The sequence below is a fragment of the Archocentrus centrarchus genome, unplaced genomic scaffold, assembly GCF_007364275.1.
Source record: "Archocentrus centrarchus isolate MPI-CPG fArcCen1 unplaced genomic scaffold, fArcCen1 scaffold_82_ctg1, whole genome shotgun sequence".
Classification (NCBI taxonomy): domain Eukaryota; kingdom Metazoa; phylum Chordata; class Actinopteri; order Cichliformes; family Cichlidae; genus Archocentrus; species Archocentrus centrarchus.
The window spans coordinates 309,744-334,081 of NW_022060292.1; the positions used below are offsets into that span (position 1 = coordinate 309,744).

General features: G+C 42.9%; 1 protein-coding gene across 1 annotated transcript in view; it reads left to right on the forward strand.

Annotated features, from left to right (window-relative positions):
• The window catches only part of LOC115777858 (complement C5-like), a 133,864-nt gene that overhangs the window by 20,566 nt on the left and 88,960 nt on the right, over nt 1-24,338 (forward strand). Inside the window, exons 12-23 of the mRNA XM_030725869.1 lie at nt 861-1,064; nt 1,144-1,356; nt 3,068-3,217; nt 3,439-3,565; nt 3,661-3,726; nt 6,454-6,672; nt 7,052-7,136; nt 8,401-8,483; nt 8,597-8,736; nt 8,921-9,154; nt 9,555-9,615; nt 16,892-16,942. Of these exons, the coding sequence (XP_030581729.1) occupies nt 861-1,064; nt 1,144-1,356; nt 3,068-3,217; nt 3,439-3,565; nt 3,661-3,726; nt 6,454-6,672; nt 7,052-7,136; nt 8,401-8,483; nt 8,597-8,736; nt 8,921-9,154; nt 9,555-9,615; nt 16,892-16,942 (1,633 nt within the window). The remainder of the gene's footprint in view (nt 1-860; nt 1,065-1,143; nt 1,357-3,067; nt 3,218-3,438; nt 3,566-3,660; nt 3,727-6,453; nt 6,673-7,051; nt 7,137-8,400; nt 8,484-8,596; nt 8,737-8,920; nt 9,155-9,554; nt 9,616-16,891; nt 16,943-24,338) is intronic.

Genomic DNA, 24,338 nt, shown 5'->3' on the forward strand with positions numbered 1-24,338 from the left:
CTCTCTCTGTTTCTCTCAGTATTTGTATGCATTCATTTATATCTTGGGAGAATACAGGTAAACATTGCTTCATTTAGTTAAAATACAACTTGTGTGGTGCAGTTTATGTTGGATCTCCAACCACAGTTAACCAGGAGACCATAGCACTGACTGTTCTTTTAACATGAGGCAGTCTAACACAAACATTACAGGAAACAAAGAAAAGCTCCCCAAACAGTAACTGAAACAACAACAACGACCAAAACGGGATAAGAACAACAAAAGAAAGCAGACAGGAAGTGTTACTCAGATCTCGTTTTCTGCATGTGCGACGTTTACTCATTATTTATGTTAGGTTGATTATGAAATGTTGCTCACAAAGTTTGTTTGAATTTTGTTGTTTGCTTGTAGTTTCTTATTTACATGTTGTTTACGTAGCATTGTTTGTTTGTTTTCTTATTTGCTTGGCTTCTTCTTCGTGTTGCTGCCTAGTTGTTTTTGTTTATTTGTGTTTTAACATGTAGTTGTTTACTGGATGTTTACTTGTGATGATGCTGTTTATTTGTTGATTGCATGATGTTTTTTTTACTTGTTTTGTGTTGCTGTCTTCTTCTTCATTTCTTATTGTTTACTTATTCTTGTATTCTTATTCTCAAGTTTACATTTCTTCTTATTCCTAACTTTTTGTTTAATTCTGTGTTGTTTAATTATTTTACCTGTCCTTTTCGTACGTCTGTTCAGTTGTTATGTTTACCTCTGTTTCTTGTTTGCTTTTAGTTGTTTAATTGTCTTTGTTTACTTGCTTTTCTTGGTGTTTTCATGTCTTCTTTGTGTACTTCTTTACTTGCCATTGTTTACCTTTTGTGTTTTTGTTGACACAGTTTCAGACAGAGGACTCCACCCTCCCAGCAGCCAGTCAGAGCAGTCTCAGTCTGACGTCAGTAGCTTATTACTCACCAAACCAGCGTTATCTCTACATTGACACCCCGCTGACCGGCCCCGGCCTCCGGGTGGGACAACTAGCAAGTCTTAGCGTGTACTCGGCCACGCCGTCCTACATTCCCATCAGAGCCATCAGTTACCTGGTGAGGAGAAGATGCCACCTGATGCTGATCTTTCTCCTGTTTGTATTATTTCTCATGACATCGTGCTGCATTTCCTCAGGTGATCTCTAAAGGGAAGGTGGTGCACTTTGGCAGTGAGAAGTTCCTCTCCACTGCTGATAACAAACAGAGATTGAACTTTCATGTGACTTCTGACATGGTGCCGTCCATCAGGCTGCTGGTCTACTACATCCTGTTTGGAGAAGGGACGTCTGAGCTGGTGGCTGACTCTGTGTGGCTGGATGTCAAAGACAAATGTGTCAACGGACTCCAGGTACAACAACATAAAGAAACCTGTGACCCTGTTCCAAAGTTTGCTGTATTGTATTGTGTTCAAACAGAGGGTCTAGCAAGGTAAACATACCTGAAACCAGACCTAGCCATGAAATAATGACAACAGATAATGACATCAGAAACATGAGAGACCCCAACACTGTGGGAAAATGGTTCAGGTGAGCGGAGAGGTGCTGTGGGGATGATGCACTAGGTGTGAGATGAAGTTAGTGCTCTAAAGACCTGTGTACCTGACTGGTTTGATGCTAATGTGTAAGGGTCTTCCCACGTGGATGAAAGGTTTGACTCTTTGTCTTGATATTTGGAGGTGAAGAGGACCCAGAGTGCAGGAAGCAGGAGTCCAAAAAGACGGGTGCAAAGTAACCCAGGGGCAAAACTCAGAGCAGAGGCCAAAACAAAGAGCAAAGGGAGGAGTCTAACTGGGAAACAAGACACAGATGAGGTCCAGGAAGACACAATTAGTGACAGGTGCAAATAATCAGGGATGAACAGCCAATCACAAGGAGGAAGTACAACTAGAATGAGACACAGAAAACTACTCTTCAAAGTAAAACAGGAAATGACCAACTAATACTAAAACATGAAGGACAACATTAAACAAGAAGAAGTCAGGGACCAGGATACAGAAGACTCAAACACATGAATGAACAGAGGGAGCACAGACTGGGAGACACTGAGGAGACAAGAAGAAGAAGGAAAGCAGGACAAGGCCTACAATATAATGTTACTAAAGACTGAAACATATCATTAGGACGTGTGTAAAGTCAAAACACACAAGAATGAAAACCTTAAGATAAAAATGAACCAGTAACCAAAATATAAACACACAAGAAGAGCTGAAGCTCAGCATGACTGGAATTAAAGTGAAATCAAAAACCACACTAAACAACATGGCCAACCTAAAGCTAGCATATCACTTATCACTGGAATATGTTGGATTGGTGCAGCCCTAATGCTGAGTACAGGACGTATTAGAATCAGGTGAGACCACACAGCTGGCTTTACTGCACCTTAGCCAGGTGTTAGCTGTTAGTTGATGCCTGGCAGCTCAATGTTCTACATAACAGTGTTCAAACTGAATGCATTCATTAGAATTAGAATTTAGATTGAAATAAAGTTTATATTCTCATGTAATAATATTGTTTTATTATTACATTAATATAGCACGTGGGTCAGTTAGCTTTGCCCAAAAGTAGCAGGTAGAAACGTCCTCCAAAGAGCTACTTTTACTTTCTTACTTTGAGTAAATTTCAGAGCCTGTACTTTTACACTTTTACTTGAATAAAGAAGTTGAATACTTAACCTTTTACCAGAGTATTTTTAATACAAGTATCAGTACATCTGCTTAAGTACAGAATATACTGTACTTTTGCCACCTCTGCTCTGGTACATACTATAACTCTTTCTTTCCTATGAGCCAGTTCCAGGTGTGTGTAGCTTACATTTTTGTGTATTTTCTTAGATCACTGTTCTTTCCTACACATATTTTATTTTTGTACTTAGTTTTAAGGACCAAAATCATATAAGAAAATAAAAATAACCAATGTAAATTTTACAGCATATCTGTCATCAATACAAATATTTTTTCATATCGGTTTAATGCATGAAGGCATGAAGGATTAACAGATAATTTACTGTGTGTGTGTGTGTGTGTGTGTGTGTGTGTGTGTGTGTGTGTGTGTGTGTGTTAGACTGACCTATCTTTGAATAAAGTGCAGTACAAGCCTAAAGAAAACCTCCAGCTGAATGTCAGAGCCAGTGCGGATGGCCTCGTAGCTCTGTCCGCTGTCGACTCCGCCATCTTTACCCTACGACCCAACTACCAAGACCCTGTTTCCATGGTAACCCAGAAACCATCCCATTTTATCCATGGAAATTTGCTTTGCTTCATCATTTAAAAACAGATGCACCTAGAGCACGAAACAACAAACGATCATGTCATTTGTAGAGATTTTGTCTTGACATCGTTTTCTTCTTTTGAGAGACTGTCCTGAATGATATTTTCTCCCTCTGAGTTATTTACCACACGCTGAGATTTAACAGGATGTACGGTGGCCCGCAGGTTTTTCGTCACATTGAGCAGAGTGACCTGGGCTGCGGTGGAGGCGGCGGTAAAGACAGCGCAGATGTTTTCCGACTGGCCGGCCTCACCTTCATCACCAATGCCAACGCCGCACCCTCAACCAGCAGTACGTCAGTCAGCAAACAAATGAGTGAAGTAAGGCACTGTGGCAGCTTAAAACGCTCCATGGCTCACTTGCGGTTTGCGGTTAATGTGTTTCAGATCAGCTGTGTACTGCCGTCGTGCGTGCAAAACGAGCCCTGACTGAGGAGGAGAAAAAACAGATAGGTGAGACCGTACCACGATGTTTCTCGCTCAGGTGTTTCCCCCTGTGAATCGTACATCTGGAAGTGGATGCATGTTGTTACATGCTGATGCATGTTGTTTACAATCATACCTCAAACGTGAGGTATGATTGTAAACATCTGGGAATAAATGACAAAAACTGTGTCTGATTAAAATTAGGCTGATCTTGCCTTCGAGGCCCTCTCCCTGTGAACCTCCTCCAGCACTGCCTCTCTCCCACTCCCTGGATGTCACATTGTAAGATTTCAGGGATTTAAAATGTTCCCACAGAGAAAATCATTTAGTATTTAACCAATCCCATGTCGATCATTAGACACTGGGCATCACTTAGTGACCATCTTTAAGTTACCTAGCATGGTTTGATAGCACGAGAAAGTAAAGCACGGGGATGATGTGCAAACTTGTGAGCCAGCTTGAAAACTCACTGTGATGCAACACTGCCAAATAAGACAGGATTCCCACAGAAGTGTTGCTTCAGTGCCTGATGGCAGCCATTCCTGTGTTTGGAGGGGGTATCTTTGCAATCTTTGTCATAGCAACAATAATCAATCATCACCAATTACGCTAGCTGAGCTTCAGTTAACAGCTTCCATGTTACTGACTTTGCTCATATATAACAGGCTGATCACATGCCTCTATGATCAGCTTCTCCTTCCTTTTGATGCTGACCAACATTAATCATGTTTGATTATTTATTCAGAAATGCCACTGATGTGACTGTTTGTTGTGATTTGGTGCTATTTAAATAAAATACAGTTGAATTGAAACCTCACAAAATCTAACAAACGTCCACAGGATTAGCTACATTTAAAAAGAAAAAAATCCTGTTACTGACATGGACTGGGTAATGTGTTAGGAGTGAAAGGATGCCACACCTACAGGGGGCTGAATTCAAAGACACCTTGAAAATCAAAGTGAAAAAAAATGATGCATTAGGCTGGAACATTTAGCTGAAATTTTATTGCAGCAACTCAAAATGGTACTCGTTTGTATTGCTCCCTCGTGCTTGTATGCATGCCTGTTAACGTTGGGGCTCCTAATGAGATGGACCAGGGCATCATTGAGCTCCTGGACAGTCTGAGGTGCAGCCTTGAGGTGTTGGATGGACCAAAATATAATGTCCCAGAGGTGTTCTGTTGGATTTAGTTCAGGAGAGTGTGGGGGGCCAGTCAGTGGTATCAGTTCCTTCATCCTCAATGAGCTGCCTGCATACTCTGGCCACATGAGGCCGGGCATTGTCTTACACCAGGAGGGGCAGAGGGCAGCCGATGATCTTTTCAGCAGTCCTGGTGACCCTCTGCAGAGGGTCACACAGTACATCAGCAATTGCTCTATGAAGGATGAAGGATGATGAATGAATGAATGAATGTAGAAGAACACCTGCAGCTTCTCCTCCATGTGGTTCCTTCGCAGCAGTCGCAGGAAGTGGAGTCCCTTCTGGGCCTTCTTTTACCAGTGTGGGTCCTCAGAGATATGTTTCCTCAGGAGCCTGAAGGAGGCCACTCTCTCCACAAATACTCTGTTGATGGAAAGAGGAGCGAGCCTGACAATCTCTTTGGTCTTAGTGGTGTTCAGCTCCAGATTGGTTTTGATGCACCACCCTGCCAGCTCCTGTATCTCCTCCCTGTAGGCTGTTTTAATCACCCCCATGATCAGGCTGACCACCATGGTGTCATTGATGAACTAGTCAGTAGTGTTCGATGAGTGAATGGGGGCACAGTCATACGTGTAAATGGCATACAGGAGGGGGCTAAGCATGCATCACTAGGGGGGAGTCAGGATCGAGGAGCAGAGCTGACCCACCTTAACAACCTGTGGTTGGTCAGGAAGTCTCTGATGAAGGATCAGATGTGGGGTAGGTCCAAGTCAGCCAACCTTTCCACCAGGGTGTCAGGGGTGAAGCTGTAATCAACAAACAGCATCCTGAAGTAGATTCCCAGGTGTTCCAGGGCTGTGTGGAGAGCAGTGACATTGGCGACCTCCATGGACCAATTTGTCCTGTAAGACTAACTGGTGTGGGTCAAAGTTCAGGGGGAGGTGGGCTTTGAGGTCCTGGAGAACAAGCTTTTCTAAGCACTTAATAACTACAGACAATAGTCTTTTGTGGCTGTTTTCTTGGGTATTGGGATGATGGTGCTGCCTTTAGACAGAACAGGATATCAGCCATTGACAAGGATGTGTTGAATATCTCGATTAGTAAAACAGGAAATAATAAACAAAACACAACTAGAGCTGGGATTCATATCAAACATGATAGCAGAGAGGGTACGAGGATGGAGATGAGATGGAGGCAGGAACAGACTGAAGGAACAGAAAGCACCAGAAGACAAAACTCCAACTAAGAACCAAAGCTCAAAAACCCATAAACACTAGAAGAGAAAAGCAATCGGAGCAGGCACCACAAACTCCAAACTGGAAGCAGATATAGCACTCAAACAGAAAAAAGAAACCAAACCACAAAAATATTAACCAAGAATCCCCCTCTGCTAGTTTCAAGCAAGAAACTGTTCATGGTTAGGTTTACAAAACAATTACAGCTTATTACTGTGAGTCTGAGCACTGTTTTACAACTTTACTATCTGTTTACACACACACACACACGCGCACACACACACACACATACACACGTTCACCAGTGTGATTTCTGTATTTTGTTTGTAATGATTGTAGATGTAAAGTAAATGAAATTATGTCGTTCTGTCTGTCCAGCGGAGAGTTACGGTAGAACCGGCAAGCAGTGCTGTCAATATGGGATGAGGCGTGCTCCAACTTATACTTCCTGCCTTGATGAAGCTGAGACGTTTGTCCGCAAGAACAAAATTTTCCACAACACTCCGAGTTTTAGAGATCGCTGCAAGCAGGTCTTCCAAGAATGCTGTGAGGCTCTGCTGAACAGCTTGGGCCGTGAGAGCGTCATTGCACGAAGCGGTCAGTCTGGACTTTTCTTTGTTTACTGCATCACGCTCTGACAACACCAACATGACAACAGGTGACATCATTAAGGGAATAGAAGCTCATTTATGTACTATTATAATGTAATGCTCCACTTCTTCAGCACATATCTACATTATATTTGTAGAGTCAGACTGTTGACATTAAACAGCTCAATTACCTGTTAGCAGGTAATTGAGCTGCACTCAGGATTATACAGACAGCTGTATCTGACTGTGTCTGAGTGGATTTATTATGGTGAAGATCAGAGGAGGTGTAAGTTACCTCTCACTGTATCTTTGCAGCGTTAGTGTAGCTGAGTCCAGTGCTGTGGTAATGAAGTGCAGATCACTGTCACACTGTTGTTGTTGTACAGACATGGGTCCAGACTTTGACCTCGCTCCTTCCCTGGTGCGGAGCTACTTTCCCGAGAGCTGGATGTGGGAGGTGCAGCGCATCAGGTGACACAAAGCAAACACACCTCGGGAGCCTCATTTAAACAAATTGATTAAATGGACCTACTCTGCTTATTTCCAACTCCATCCATCCATCCATCCATCCATCCATCCTGTGCAAGGCCACCGGGGGGCTGGAGCCTGTCCCAGCTGTTATAGGGCAAAAGGCAGGGTACACCCTGTACAGGTCACCAGCCTGTCGCAGGGCTAACACAGAGACAGACAACCATTCACACCTATGGGCAATTTAGACTCACCAATTAATTCTATCAAAATAATCCTTCTTTGTCTGACACTGACCCTCAGCAGAGCACCTCAGCTCCACCTCTGTCTAAAACAAGCTGTTTTAACTCCTCTCCACCTTAAACTAGCTGTCTTTTGATTGGCTGCCCCCCACAAACAAATTTAAACAAAAGATGGGTGTTGCTTCTGAGATGACCACTTAACAATATATTTCCTTGATGATGTCATAAAGACCCAAGAGTAGAAAAAACTGTGGGATTGTTAACAGCTGTCTAAAGCCTTAAAAGTTCATTCTCAGAATGTGTAACGTTTATTTTATTATGCTATATAGTCAAACTGACACATAATGATGTGTACATTTTATTCATGTACTGTCATGCAGAGCTATGCTTTGGCTTTAATCCCTGACTCATCTACTGTGGTAATACTGGATGTACAGTGGACACAACTGTCTCAAACAGCAAAACTGTCCACTTTGGAGTTTCTCTGTTGCCAGTCAGGAGACTTTGTTTGGCTACAGGCAGCAGAAACTCTGCAGACTGTGATTTGGCATCATCCACCTAAACAAGCAAGACCTTGCCCGAAAATCTTTTACTGTGCATGTTCTCCAGAGGTAAAGAGTCTGACCCACCTGGGTCAATAATCAGTTTTTCAGACATGGATCGAATTTAGTTCAAGGCTAAAAATAAAATTTCACTAAAGATCTCCACTGAAAATAGATTTTTGGGCCTAATCCATGTCTGGAAAATAAGACAGAGTTTAAATGGTTACATTATTAATGAATTTCCTTTAATTAAAGTTTTACACATGGTCCCATAACATGATTGTACCCTTAACTTTAAAAAAAACAAACATATTTCCTGATTTTTCCCACATTAGTTGAGGTAAACTTTCCGATCACAAAAAAAAAAAAGAAAAATGCTCCAGTGCCACACCTGGTGATGGTTAGGGATCAGAATTAGCTCCTCTCTCCTCAGTATGGAGTGTGGTGACTCTAAGTTTCTGTTTTTGTATTTCATGTCCTTAGTTCAGGGCAGCTGTTGGTCAGCAGGCCTCTACCGGACTCTCTCACCACCTGGCAGATAAAGGCCGTCGGCATGTTCCAGAATGGTGAGTTTCTTTTATTTACTGACATTTAACATCTTGTATTTTTGCTCTTCAGTCTTCCACGCTGCAGCTGTAATAAATAAAGTTGTACTGAATGGTTCCTGATTGTCCGGCAGGTATGTGCGTTGCAGATCCCGTCCAGGTGTCGGTCAATCTGCCGGTCAGTGTGGACATCCCGCTGCCTTATCAGGTGGTCAGAGGAGAGCAGCTGGAGCTGACAGGCTCCGTGTACAACCAGCAGTACGACAGGATCAGGGTACCCATCACACCCACACCCAAATGCATATCCCATGATCCTCTGCCATGCATGAATGCGGGGTGCCATGTTGGTAGAGGGAACTTGCACCTTCTTGGTCTGTTAGGACAAATAAAATAATCTGGTTGGAGTAGATGTCGTTTCAGTGATGAAGAATCTTAATTCTGTCTATCCTCGCCCTCAGTACTGTGTGACACTGAAGGTCGGCCCGGCCATCTGCCTGCTCAAGTCTGAGCCTGTGGCTCAGGAGCCAGGGTTTCACTCTACAGCGTGCACCTGGAGCATCCTGCCTGGGAGAGAGGTGGCATCAGTGGCCTTCAAGCTGCTGGGCCTGGAGCCTGGAGAGCACACCCTGACCTTCACCGTGAAAACACGGTACAGAACTGCAGACATCCTGGAGAAGAAGCTACGAGTGGTGGTACGTACCTGCGCAGAGAAAAAAAAAGAATCACACATCAGGTTTACCTGTTAAAGACTATTGGTCAGAAAACTGCATTAAAAATGCTGCAAAAGGCTCCAACAGCACAAACACGGTCCAGATTTACAGTTCAGGGACTCCAGCTACAGCCACCTGCATTTGTGAGTTTTGGTTATTTATAAATGAATTTAATGCAGGATTGTGTCAGGATTATGAAAATGAACAACAACAGGGATGTTAATAATCAGAAAACCAAAATCACGACACAAACATCCACGGTGTCCGTTCCCGCTGTCCACCTGTTGCCAACAGTTTTCTCCACCCTCTCGGAGGCTCTTGAGCGCCGACTCTGGGCTCTGCTGACAGTAACTAATGATGCTCATGTTGGTTGTGTTTCCAGCCTGAAGGAGTGAGACGGGAGGTGAGTTCTGGAGGAAGACTCGACCCACAGGGGGTGTATGGTACGTAGGCGCTGATCTGTGCAGCTCTGCTCCACCTGAAGTGCTGGCTAATGTCAGCGGGGTTCCCGCTGGCCTCTGAAATCAAACTTCCTTCCTTCTTAAATTTTTACTTCTTATTTTTTTTAAGTTTGAATGGCTATACTTTAGAAAAGAAAGAAAGAAAAGTACATCTATTACCTGATAAATCCAAGAAAAATGAAAAGTTTTAATACTAAAGCCAGCTTCTCATTTCTTGGTGGGCTGTAAGCCAGCCTGCCACTCACTGGGTTTAGTTGTTGTAGACTTCACAGCACCTACGTGCTGTACACCTCCACAGGTAGTGGTCTGCACCCTGTTACCTACTGTCCAACCAGGGAGACCTGCTTCCTTTTCTACTTGGGGAGTGGCTCACAGTCCCAAGAGAGAGAGGCTCTTAAGCAGCAAAACAGGGCAGATAAGGAAGGGTTAGGGAGAGAAGAAATATGCGTCCGTCTCTGCTGAGAGCAAACCCCAAAACACCCAAATAACAAAAGCTGGACTTCAGTACAAAACCAGTAAGTGGGGGGGGCTGAAGAAGTTGGTCGGACAGTATGTAGTAGAGGAAATGCTGCCCTTAAACACAGCTGACTCGCTCTGTGGTTGTCATTGTGGTTGTCATTTTCTTATTGAGGCAGCGGGGGTGTTGCTGGTGTTGTGCCAAAGTGATTCCAATATTTCCATGTGCTTTTATGTGTAATATCTTTGCCTATATTGGTAAATAGAGTGCAGTCAACATGATTTATTCAATTCAAATATACTTTATTGTCCCCACAGGGAAATTTGTCTTGGACATCGTACACAAACAAGCTGCTACCACAATAATACAGTATAGCAATAAAATTCATGTTAAAAATGCATAAATAAGCCCCCCCCCCCCCCCCCCCCCCCCCCCCCAAAAAAAATTTAATTCAATAAAAACAATCAGAAACATTTAAACAATAGAACACATATTGTACATGTTGCATTCCCACATACATTCCTACAGTGAGCGAGCCAACAACTCACTTAGCTAGAGCATCAGAGCATGACAAAAACTATATACCTACTTTATTTAATAAGCTAATTGATGTTGGAACAAATGAGTTTTTAAATCTGTTAAGTCTACAGGTTCTAAACCGTTTGCCAGATGGTAACAGTTCGTATCGCGGATTGAGGATGTGCGCGGGGTCGGACAATACCCTCTGAGCAAGTCTGAGCGCAGACTCTTCATAAATGGACTGCAAGGAGGAGATATCACTCTTACCTATCACTTTCATTGCAGTTTGTACCATACGGTTGAGTTTGGTTTTTAATTGCATGGAGAGATTGTCATACCACACTGACATACCAAATCTGATGGTGCTTACGGCCTGATAGAATAAAAACATAAGTTTCTGATTCACCCCAAAGACTCTTAGTCTGCGTAAGAAACATAATCTCTGTTGCAGACGACAGCACAACTTGTTAACATGAATTTCCCACTTGAATAGGTTATCCAGGTAAACACCTGGATATCTATAAGAACAGACCTGGTTTATTTACTTAAGGACTTGGGGTCAATCAGCATTTCTTCTGTTTTCCTGGCACTGATAATGAGGTGGTGGTCATCACACCATTGAACAAGGAACTTAACCACATTAAAATATGGTATGGGGTCCATATCTGCATACAGCTAGCCAAGGATAGCAGTATCATCGGAGAATTTAGAAATATAATTCCCCGGGCAGCTGCTGGTACAGTCGTTTGTATAAATGGTGAAGAGGACAGGGGAGGTGACACAGCCTTGGGGAACCCCAATGCTGATAGACCTTGGCTCTGATAGAGTGGTGTTAATTCTGAGAAGTTGTGTCCTATTTGTTAAAAAAAGAGTAAAACCATTTAATAAGAAAAGGATTCAGGTTCATCTGCTGTAGTTTTTTAATGAGTAAATGAGGCTGTAGGGTATTAAAAGCAGAGCTAAAATCTATAAACAAAAGATGGGCATACGCCTTTGGGTTTTCAAGGTGTTTAAGTGTTAGGTGTGTGATGCCGTTAATGGCATCATCTGTGGCGAACTGGAGAGGATCAAGACCAGGATTTATCTCAGATTTCAAGAGGGACATCACATATTTCTGTAAGCACTTCATTACTAATGATGTAAGAGCCACTGGCCTGTAGTCATTATTATCAGATTGATTTGGTTTCTTGGGAATCGAGATAATAATCAACCTTTTCCAAAGAGAAGGGACAGTCTGTTGTAGTGTTGTAGTACTCGAGATCGGTCTTGGTCTCGAGACCAGTCTTGAGACCGCTTATTGATGGTCTCGGTCTTGTCATGGACTCGGACTCGGGATTTTATTTCAAGACCAGTCACGACCACAGCTCTGGAAATATCACTAAATTGCCAGAATACTGTCCAATTTATTTGTTAACATCTTTGCTTTTATTGGATGCAAACGTACTGATTCAAATCCAACAAAGATTGCGCTCCTCTGCCTCTTAAAGGGCGCACACGAGACATACCATAAATATAACAATTTAAATAGAAATATAGCATCAAGTAGCATGTTGCAGAATTAATCTTCACAACAAGGTGAAGGTGTTGAAATAACACTGTACAGCAGACAGAAATAAGACTGCATAGCAGAGAAACAGCAAAATCACATGCCAGTGATTTACTGGAAAAGAATGTGTGTTTTGGTCTGATGTTTTGTGTCTAAAGGATCCAGATGAGGCTGTTAACAAGCGACAGTGAAGGGCACAGAAGAAGGAACTGATAAGCATGCTACATGCTTGCATATTTCAATAATTGTGTAACTGTGTCAGGTCTGTGTATAATCAGAATCAGAATCAGAATCAGAATCAGAATCTTTATTGTCATTGTACACAGAAGTTGCACAACGAAATTTAAAATGCATTCCTTTCTAGGTGCCTCAGACAATAAATAATAAAATAATAAAAATATGAGTGATAAAAATGATTACTAAAATACAGTGCACAATAGTAAATTAAGACGAATCTAGCCCCAATACACACACCAACGCATGCACACAGTCAGCACTACCACCCCACATCACTGTCCATTTAACCACACAGAGTTCAGTTCAATGATGGCTCTGGCATAAAAGCTGTTCCTCAATCTGTTTGTTGAAAGTAAAATAAAAGTTGAACTAAGATAGAGAGCGGTGTCAGACTCGTGTGAAGCTGCACCGACTGACTGCATTAGGCAGCTCCAACAATTCTGAACCAGATTAATCTGTAAACTGTTTGAAATGGCTTTATTAAATTTAATAATTGGACTCCTTATTCTGTTTTGTGTAATTCCTGTTCGATAAATGAACACGCAGAAACCTAAAGGCTTAAGCAGCAGCATACACTCTTATTATTTAAATTCCTTCAGTAGCTGCTCCATCCACCCTGTTTGTTTCACACAGAGAAACATCTGCAGTACGGAAGTTAAAATATGCTGATGAATTGTTAAAATGAAAAATTATTTCTTATCCAATTACTTGATTAATTGACGGAGTAGTCAATTGAATACTTGATTACTAAAATAATTGATAGTTGCAGCCCTACTTGTATTTAGAAAGCCATAGTCAAAGATTAGTTTTCAGCACCAGTAGAGCTATGAGAGGCCTTCAAGAATAAAATAACTACAGTTCCCAGCAAGATGATGTCACTTCCTATTGTTGCATTAAAAACGTGATAGTTTATGCTCACAACATGGTGGCTGATATTCAAATGTAGGAAATGCTTTTAGCAGCTGAGGAGTCTGGATTATGTTTTTGTTGTGTATGCTTTTTATGTGATTTCTGCAAACACAGTGGAAGGAAATGGCACTCTGGGACACATTAAATGCTTGATATATAAATGTAACTCTTCTGGATTATATGCAAAAATTATCACTCTATCGATCTAATAAGGCCTGATTTAGAGTTCTGCATTGATCCTTTGTGTATAACTGAAAATCCTCTCTGAACCAAACCTGACATGCACCTCGAGAAATTAGCGGTTAGCATTAGCTTACTAATTAGCATTAGCGTTAGCGCTGGGGTGAGAAATATTTCTTGCTAGAACCCGGAAGTTACCGTGGACACTACCAATGGTAACAGCAGAGAAGTAAGTAAGTTGTTTCTCCGCCATTAGTACATTGAGCTAGTGGTGGGCAGATCAATCCTAATATCGATAATATGGATGCCAACATTGGTATTGGTATTGATCAATATCAGTGTAATGAGATCGATATCTCTCCTGTATGCAGTGCTGCGGTTTCATCAAAGATGCGAGCTGACTGTCTTAAGTGTCGCTCCTGCCACAGCACAGAGCAGGCACACTTTGCTCTCCCCTCCCCACAGTGGTTTGTTATACTGTCATGTGACACATAACATATTTTATTTGGGAAAAAAAAAAGGAATTTGCTATGAAACATTTAAAGCAAATTTAAGTTTAAATTTGTAGAAAATTAGTGAATGAAGGGACATTTTTTATTACATTTTTTTATTATACTTTCTGAACGATCTACCTGGAAAAAAAGTTTGCATTTGTTCTTGAGTGATGATTTTGTACACTTAATTTATGAAAAAAAAAATCCAGACATCATATGTATGGGGAAAATTGTTTTGTTAATGTTCTATTGTTTCAGAACAATAACTTTTATTTTGATAAAGTATTTTCTACTTACATATAAACTTTGCCCAATTCTATCCTGGGTTTTAACTAATTAATGATCCAAAGGAAAAAATCTCAAACCAGTTAAACTTCATGGAAATTCTTCATAATTATTAAAAAGTATTGGTATCAGTATCGGTGATAATGGCCCTGTGTTTACTTGGCATAGGATCCATACCAAATCTTGAAGTATTGCACACAACTACACTGAGCAGCATACACGAGGAGTGATTCACAGTGCTAAGACCCTCCTCCTGGCTCTGAATGGTTGTTTTTGACTGGGAGCGGTTCAGGGAGGAGGTGGAGGAGCTCCATTTTTTTCGCAGATTATCGGTCTCATACTGTCTGACATGGTGTCAGTTTTAACAAATATGTAAAAACCAAATTTTTTATAAAAATTACATACTGCAGCTTTAATCTGTATAAGATTAAAGGCTTTAGTTCTTACTGTCAATTTTTTCAGTTTTACACATTTAGCTATGTGGTTTTGAAAAAGCATCCATTTTTACAAAGATTGTTGGTTTAAAAACAACACAACTTTATGTATTGTTTATGAAAGGCAGAGAAAAGTTAAGACTATTGTGATGAACTATGAATAATTGTTTTACATTCTGTGATAAATGATGGAAGTCACCCAGGAGTATTAAATAAAGATGGTTATATTTATTTGAGCTGTGAGTGTTTAATATCAGTATGATTTTATGGGAATGTGGATCTTTCAGATCAATCTGAGGAGTGATTTTGATTATGTTTCACATTTTATTGGGTCATGTAGCGTCAGGCACTGGTCTTGGTCTTGTCTCGGTCTCGCCCTCCTTCGGTCTTGGTCTCGACTGGTCTTGAACCCTAAAAGTCTTGGTCTTGTCTCGGTCTCAGGTTAGGTGGTCTTGACTACAGCACTAGTCTGTTGATCGAGTGATTGCTGAAAAATAGGGCACCAGACCGGAGTGAGCTCTTCAGCAAAAATTTTTAAAGTAAAAGCAGAAATACTGTCAGTAGATTTACTTTTGCTAACCCCGCTGAAGAGTGCCTGGATTATGATAGGATCAACTCTCAGCTTGGGGCAGGAATCAGCAAAATCCATAGGCTGTAGTACTCTTTCGCATTTTAGGTACACAGTAAAATGCAGACGTCTAACCCAGTCATCAAACTCCATCCATCCATCCATTCTCTTCCGCTTATCCGGGGCCGGGTCGCGGGGGCAGGAGCCTAAGCAGAGAAGCCCAGGCTTCCCTCTCCCCAGCCACCTCCTCCAGCTCATCCGGAGGGACCCCAAGGCGTTCCCAGGCCAGCCGAGAGATATAATCTCTACAGCATGTCCTGGGTCTACCACGGGGCCTCCTCCCGGTGGGACATGCCCGGAACACCTCACCCAAGAGGCGGCCAGGAGGCATCCTAATCAGATGCCCGAGCCACCTCAACTGGTTCCTTTCGATGTGGAGGAGCAGCGGCTCTACTCTGAGCCCCTCCTGGACTCCTCATCTTATCTCTAAGGGAGAGGCCAGCCACCCTTCGAAGGAAACTCATTTCTGCCGCTTGTATTCGTGATCTTATTCTTTAGGTCACTACCCAAAGCTCGTGACCATAGGTAGGAACGTAGATCGACCGGGAAATCGAGAGCTTCGCTTTTACACTAAGCTCCCTCTTCACCACGACAGACCGGTGCAGCGCCCGCATCACTGCACAAGCAGCCCCAATCCGTCTGTCGATCTCCCGCTCCCTTTTCCCATTACTCGTGAACAAGATCCCGAGATACTTGAACTCCTCCACTTGGGGCAAGAACTCGTTCCTGAGCCGGAGATGGCACTCCACCCTTTTCCGGCTGAGGACCATGGCCTCAGACTTAGAGGTGCTGATTCTCACACTGGCCACTTCACACTCGGCTGCGAACTATTCCACTGCGAGCTGGAGGCCACCCCCTGATGAAGCCAACAGGACCGCATCATCTGCAAAGAGCAGAGATAAGACTCTGAGGCCACCGAGGAAGAAGCCTTCTGCCACCTGGCTACACCTAGAAATTCTGTCCATAAAAATTATGAACAGAATCGGTGACAAATGGCAGCCCTGACGGAGTCATCAAATTCTGACAAATAAAAACAAAGTACAAGTTGAGGATTTCTGATCAGTCACTGCGATCTTAAATGGGCCATTTAACTTCTCTGCACACGTTCCCAGCTTCTTACCTTTTCTATTCATTCAGAGGAATTTGTTGAGTCCCAGTTACTTCGTCCGGCTTCTCTGTCTCATACGAGCAGCCATGTTTCCCCATGTTCCAACTAGTCCGTACACTGGGCTTAGTGCATCCTGCTCTATGTCTGTGCACACCGGCATTGGTGACCGAGGGGCTGCTGGGGAGAGGTTATTGAAACTTGGTGAGAATGGGGTTATCTTCATATTTTGCAGCTCATGCTGATGCATTGATGGCACACCCCCTTGTCCAAGCTTGATGTTCTTTTCATAGCTAGAAAAAAATATTTTTAACATTAAAATAAGTACTCTATGTTTCAGTCCTACGTTGCAAAATGTGAGCACAACATATTTTGGGGGGAATTTAATAATACTTACATCTATGCGTTTTTACATTAATGGGAACCCTGTGGCAGTCTGTCCTGTGTGTCTTATCATGCTGTAGGCTCAGAGAAGAGAACAGTGGAGCTGAAGAACCAAGTGCCAGTCAACATCGTTCCCAACACCAATGTGGAGAGAATGCTGACTATCAATGGTAAGGAGGGGAAAGCATGTTTTGTTGCAGAGCTGCATCTCAAAGCAACATCTAAAGTCATCTGGATGTGTTTGTTCTGTGTACCAGGTGAGGTTCTGGGTGAAGTCCTGACGATGGCGCACAACCCTGAAGGTTTCCAGCAGCTCATCAACCTGCCGTCTGGCTCAGCGGAGGTGGAGCTTGGTGGCCTCCTCCCCCTCATCCAGCTGTATCAGTACCTGGAGTCATCAGGGAGCTGGAATGTGCTGGGAGAAGACATCCAGAAGAGTGCAGCTAACATGAAGCAGAAGATCAGGGAGGGTAAGGCACTGAAGAGGCCCTGATAGTAGCATGAAGGATTAACCGATAATTCACTGTGTGTGTGTGTCTGTGTGTCTGTGTGTCTGTGTGTGCGTGTGTCTGTAGGCCTGGTCAGCATCAGTTCATTTAGACTTGGAGACTCGAGCTACAGCATGTGGAGGAAGCGAGAGCCCAGCACCTGGTAGGTAAACATCAAAGACTCTCAGCCTCAAGCACTGAAACACAAAGCGAACCCTGAAGCTCCACAGCTGCAGTTCCTCTGATAGCCAGCAGAGGCACCACAGTGAGTCAGTCCCCATAGACTCCCATGTTAGAATTTAAAGCAGAAATAAATAGATTTACAGCCTGATACAGAAACTGCTTCGGTCTCTGTAGCTAATTTCCACTTGTGTGTGTGTATTTGTGCTGTTTGAGCCTTTTGGAGCCTCTTTAATGTAATTATCTGACCAATAATGTGGCTGCTGTGCGCTTTGTTGGACTAAGACCATCTAAGAACGCACAGTAAAGTTCTGGGATTTTATTTGGATGCGATGGAACTAAGAGGTGTTTTGTTGAGCCTTATACCCTCTCTTGCCCCTAAGTTTGTGCTCCTGTTTGTCACAGAAGGATTCTGGTGATCTGAGCTAAGAAGCCACGTGGCCAAGTTCAGATTTTGCTGAGGAAAAGCATGGCTTCCTTTGTCCTTCTTCGAGAGTTAGCACTCTGTGCTAACTTTCTCCTGCGCTCCAGGTGAAGTTACCTGGTGTTGCTAATGAAACTTGTTGAGTTGTGGGGACTCAGTTAGGCAGGAACCTTCAGAAGGCTCTTGTGTTGCAGCAGTCTGCAGAGCTTGGAGCAGGCCTCTGAGGCCAGTGCAGTGGAGAGAGCAGTGACCTCCTTCCTCTCTGAGGGTGGGAGCGTAGGGCCACTAATGGCTACCAAAAAAAGACAACAAAACAATAAATTTAGACTTCAAAGTCCAGAAATCAATCTTTTGCAGTCTATGACCAAGTCCGAGTGCCAGTGGCCACGCTGCTGATAATGGAAGCTTCAAGCCTAAAATAAATTCACGCATGTTAATAACAGCTGTTATGAAGGGGGAAATCAGCTACAGAGACCAAAGCAGTTTCTGTATCAGGCTGTAAAAGTTTTAATGTGGGAGTCCATGGCGACTGACTCACTGTGGCGCCTCTGCTGGACCGCAGAGGAACTGCAGGTCTGCTGCACCCCGCAGGTTGATGCGTGTTGCTCGTTTGGTTTGGGGATTAGATGCTATGTTGTAATGTAACCCAGATTCTCTTTCCAAACATGAGCACTTGGATCTGAAATCACTTCCTGATGCTTTTGGCTTGATCTGGTGGCTGGTCCTGAGAACGACACTGACTCTTTTGTCCCTCTGTGCTGTCTGTCAGGCTCACGGCTCTGGTGGTGAGGGCTCTGTCTGCAGCAGATCCGGTGGTCTCTGTGAACCACCAGGCTCTCTCAGAGTCTGTGACCTGGTTGATCTTCAGGGCTCAACAGCCAGACGGATCCTTCAGAGAGGAATCCCCCTACAAATCTAACAAAATCTTGGTCTCCACATCCTCTTATTCTTTTTCTTCTGCTGCTCTCAGTTTAATATTTCACTCCTTGTGGTGAGGACAGAGCTCTGTGTAATGCTTGTGTATTCTGATTGGCTGCAGGCTGATGGGACTGATGCAGTGGAAAAGTCAGTGTATCTGACATCCTTTGTACTCATTGCTCTACACCAAGCAACAAAGATTAGAGACCCAATCCTACAGCTTCAGGTGAGATCACACCTCCTCTCCTCATCACTCTACTCCTCTTAAAAATAAGAGGAGATGAAACAAACTCAATGCATCAGCTAATCTGTGCACCAAATCAATAGAGAATATTTAATGCATAAAACTGCTCATAATCCATTTTAAACTAATGGCCTCCTCCTTTCAGATCCATGATAACAGCATTAACTCTGCAGTAGCCTACATTTCCCAGCATGCCATGAATGTAAAGAGTGTGTACGTGCGCGCAGTGGCAACCTATGCTGTGACCCTTCATGACCCCAACAGCGTGATATCCTTTGAGCTCATCAGCAGCCTGGAGAAGCTGGCTCGACAAAAAGGTGGGTTTGGGTTTGTTTATTGGTGTTTTGAGTGGTTCTTTCTCTGGATGTCTGCGTGTTTTTTAGGGGGTTTTGTTTGGTTTGTTTGGCGGTTTGATCTGATTTTTGATTTTTATTTTGAGTAGTTGGTTGACTCTTTCTTTGGTTGTTTGCTTGGTTTGTTGGTTGCTTTGTGAGTGGTTAATTGGTTGTTTGGGTCTTTCTTTTGTAGCTTGGAAAGCCCGAGCAATATTAGCTCGAGCTAATATCGCAACTGTACTGGTAAATTTTTGGTTGGTTGGGTGGTTGATTATCAGCGGACTTAAAACACTTAGTGAAAAGTTTGGCCTTAAAACATCTTTAGGGGGATGTCAAAAAAACATATAGGGAGGATGCCAGATATAAATCTAACGTGTTCTTGCTCATGCTCCACCCATCACCAAGATTCAGCTTGGCAGTGTTTTTGTTCTCAGACTGGAAACACATAAACGACAGTAATGTCCTCTCACATCATAAAAACTGTTTTTCTATCCAGGTCATCCTGCGGTACTCAGGTACTGGCAGGAGGCCAGCGTGACATCTGACTGGCTGAAGCCCGACCAATCCAGCGGTGTGACAGTGGAGACCACAGCGTACGTCCTGCTGACTATGCTGCGCAAGGTGCTGCAACTTCCTGTCGATTCTTTCATTACCTCACCCACCGACAGGTGGAGGGAGGTTATGTTTTCGGCTTTGTTCATCTATCTGTCTGTTAGCAGGATAACTCAGAAATTACGATTTCAATTGAAGGCTCTGGAGTTGTTGGGAGTGACTCAAGGAACAATTAAAGGATTTTTTTTCTTTTTTGGGGGGTGGGGTTGGGGGATTTTGCCTTTAATGGATAGTAGAGCAGTAAAGACAGACAGGTAGGTGGGGAGAGTGAGAGAAGGGGAAGATATGCAGCAAAGGGCCACAGGTCAGAATCGAACCTGGACCACTGCCATACGGTAAATGATCACCTGCTCATCAAACAAACCAAACCAGCAAGAAGGAATTTTGTAAAAGGATTCTTTACCACTGTGACACAGAGACAACGCTGACATATTTGCAGAGGGGGGAAGTAACAAAATACTTTGTTACTAAAGTGGATTTTTTTAGGTATCTGTATTGTACTTGAGTATTTATTTTTCTGACCTAACCCTAACTTTTTACGTGTACTCCCTACATTTTTACACAAATACCTGTACTTGTACTTTCTACTCCTTACATTTTCAAACTGACTCGTTACTTTAGGTTTAACACATCTGAGGGAAGTGTTTATTTCTAGTTACTGCACCTAAACTGATCTGTGCCTAAATAGAGGAACTATAACGCATTAAGGGACAGTCATACTGGAGTATCCGTCACCGGGACTTATAGCATACAAAGAGATGAAAGAGTTAAAACCATATCGTTTATGTATCATTTATAGCAGTGTACTCAGGGGGGTTCCAGGGGGCTGGACCGAGTGCAGATGTCTGTAAGTTGTGGTTGTGGTACTTCAGTATCTTGCTAGCTCTACAGAAGAGGAGTGAAAATAAAGGAAGTAACGTGTTGCAGCTAAATTCAAATGCAACATTTCTAAATGCTCAACAAATATCAGCAAACACACAAAGTGTCTGCAGTTTGTTTTGAGCTGCTTTTCTCCAGGGAGAGAAAAGAGTGAGAGAGAGAAGTTCACTCAGAGATGTAAGAAAGAGGACAGGAGAGGAAGAAGAGAGGTTAGATTTAAAGGTAAGGACTGCTCAGTAATATCTGATAACCTGGAAATTTAAAGATCACATTTTTAAATCAGATCTTGGATCTGTGTATGATGTGAAGTTGATGTTTTTTCATATTGTGAAACATCCTGCAAAACAAACTGAGGTAGGGCTGGGCAATATGGACCAAACATAATAGTTATATATATATATTCTTCCCAAAAGGTATAAACAAAAAGGCACTTCTCAGTCAAATATATTAATGTTTTTTTTTTATATATAAAAACAATTAACAGCTGTGCTATTAAAATGTAAACAGAAAGATACAGAGCAAAATAGCAAAAGGCTGACTTATTCTTTAAAAAGCCATTCTGCAGTGAAGTTAGAACTTAGAATGAAATAAAGTTTGTATTCTCATGTAATAATATTGTTTTGTTATTACATTAATATGGTACAAGGTTCAGTTTGCTTTCCACAAAAATAGCTGGCAGAAATGTCTTCCGAAGAGCTACTTTTACTTTCTTACTTTGAGTACATTTTAGAGCCTGTACTTTTTCACTTTTACTTGAGTAAAGAGGTTGAATCAGTACTTCAACTTTTACTGGAGTATTTTCTGACACACATATTTGTACTTCTACTTAAGTACAGCATGTCTGTACTTTTGCCACCCCTGCATATTTGTGTCTAACTTTTGAACCTTTTTGAAGAATTTTGGTAGCATGACCAAAAGTTGTGTCATATCGCAAAGTTTGTTCATGATAGAAGGACAATTCCAGATCTAATGATCCGGAATGCTGGAAACTATAGGGTAAAAAAAAAATTCACTTCTGTAGCGTAAGAAATAAATCAGTGACAACTAACACCAAAATATAGCTTAACATGATGGATTATGACAATATTGCATGGTATCTATTGCAGCGTAGTACTGACAGAAAATTTACAGAAGGTGAGGTTTGCATTCTTTTGAGTGCCCTTCTAATTTTCAGACTGTAATTCCTCTCTACCTGTAGAGGGCGGTGTTTCTGTGGTTCCTCGATCTGCCTGTAGAGGGCGGTGTTTCTGTGGTTCCTCACTCTGCCTGTAGAGGGCGGTGTTTCTGTGGTTCCTCGATCTGCCTGTAGAGGGCGGTGTTTCTGTGGCTCCTCTGCCTCAGTTTAAAACAATAGGTGTGTCCAAATTCAGGGGCCGCATCCTTCAAAGGCCCCGTTTGTAGGCTGATTACATCACAGCGAGGTGACGGAGGCTGTCCAAATTTTAAGGTTTCTCCAAATGCGGTCGACGAATTTGAAGAATGGCTCCGGTGTATCCTTCATAGCCTACTATATCCCATGATTCATTGCACAACCAAAGCCAAACGGAGCAATGGCAGAGGAGAGCGGACAAAAACTTTGAAATATGACTGTTTCTGTGACACAAATTAAACTTTTAAGATGTTTTCAGAAATTTTTGCTCAATTTATCAAGATATCGCTTAATTGCAAAAAGTAATTTGAAGGATGCGGCCCCTAAATTTGGATGCGGTTAATCAGTCTTTTTTTATAGGGGAGACTGACGTACGCGAAACCGATCCTGTCCTGGCTGACCCAGGATCAGCACTATGGCGAGGGCTTCTACTCTGTACAGGTAAAAACAACCAAAACTCTGCCTTCTCAAACAGGTCTTTGTTAACCTCTTTTGGGCTTCTTGGTAACCTTTGACCTCTCCCAGGACACTTTCTTGACTCTGGAGGCATTAACGGAGTACAGCAAGGTTGTCTCTCGTGCTGCCGTCAGTCAAGACATCAGCATCCGCTACAGAACTAAAGGAATACTGGGACAAGTCCACATCAGTCAGAGCAGACCTGTAGCCTCTCCTCTCCAGGTGAGACAGGTTTGATGCAGAGACAAAGACAGGTGCATCTGCTGGTTAACACCAACCTTATCATTTCTCCTCCCAGATCACAAAGAACGATGATATCACCGTGTCCACAGGTTATGGGCGCGGCGTGTCAAATGTAAAGGTGGGTGCGGTTTCATTCACCTCAAAGCATTTGGCCAGAATCACCTCTAACGTTCTCCCATCTTTTTGCAGATGAAGACGGTTTACTATCAGACTGTAGCGTCCACACAGCCGAAGTGTAACTTTGAGCTCACTGTTGAGGTGGTCATGCCAAGCACCAGTGAGTATTGCTGCAGATTTTACACTTCCGATTTCTTCCAAATTCCAGTCAAACGTTAAACTTAACTGTACCCACCTGTAACCAGAATAAATGCCCTTTTCTCCTCCTCAGATCCGAGATTGCAAAATCCCACCCTGGTCATCTGTGTAAAGTAAGACCCCTGTTGTGACCAAATCAGTGCAGAAACAAACTGTTTGCAGTATAAAACATGGATGTAGTCTGAAAGGTGATGCTAACGTGGAAGTGGATGAAACCTGCATTCTTTCTAAAGGCCACCAGGGGGCAGCACCTGTAGTTGTCTGTGGGGAAACAGCCCTGGGGCCTGACCTCTGTAGACCCTCTCCTGAGGGGTTTTAGGGCTCAGTCACTCTTTCCAGGTCATACTGAATAAAACAGTAATTCCATTTTTAAATTCTGGTCATTCTGACTGTCAGAGATGAGGACTATTTGGGCAGTGCTCACTGGCTCGATACGTCCGCTTTCAAAGCATCATGATATTTAAAATACTCATCTCAGGTCTTCACAAACCAGCGGGTGATGTTACCGTGGCTACATCAATCTTTTTTACCTTCAAACGACTCCTGCAGCCTTGATGGTCTGTTTTCCTGTTTAAGTGAATGCTGGCAGTCCCAAAAACCCTCTAAAATTCTGCAGTAATAAACCTGATGTATTGTGGTCCAAAGATTTCTTCTATGCCGGCCCACACTGAGCTCGGTTCATTCACCAAATATGCCAACCAGTCTGCTCACGGCCTGGGAGTACCTGTCACACTCCCAATGGCTCAAAAACATTTCCACAGTTAGATCCACACTTGTCTCCTAATGATTCACACAGGGTCATGCAGAGCTGCAGTCAGCACTCAGAGACTGGAAGAGTCTGCTCTCTGAGACCAGAGACCTACTGGCGGTACCAGGAGAACGGTACCTGTCTGACTGCATTGTGCCAAGTGTAAAGTTTGGTGGGGGGGGGGTTCTCAGGAGTTGGGCTCGGCCCCTTAGTTCCAGTGAAAGGAACTCTCAATGCTTCAGCATAACAAGACAGTTTGGACAATTTGATGCTCCCAACTTTGTGGGAACAGTTTGGGGATGGCCCCTTCCAGTTC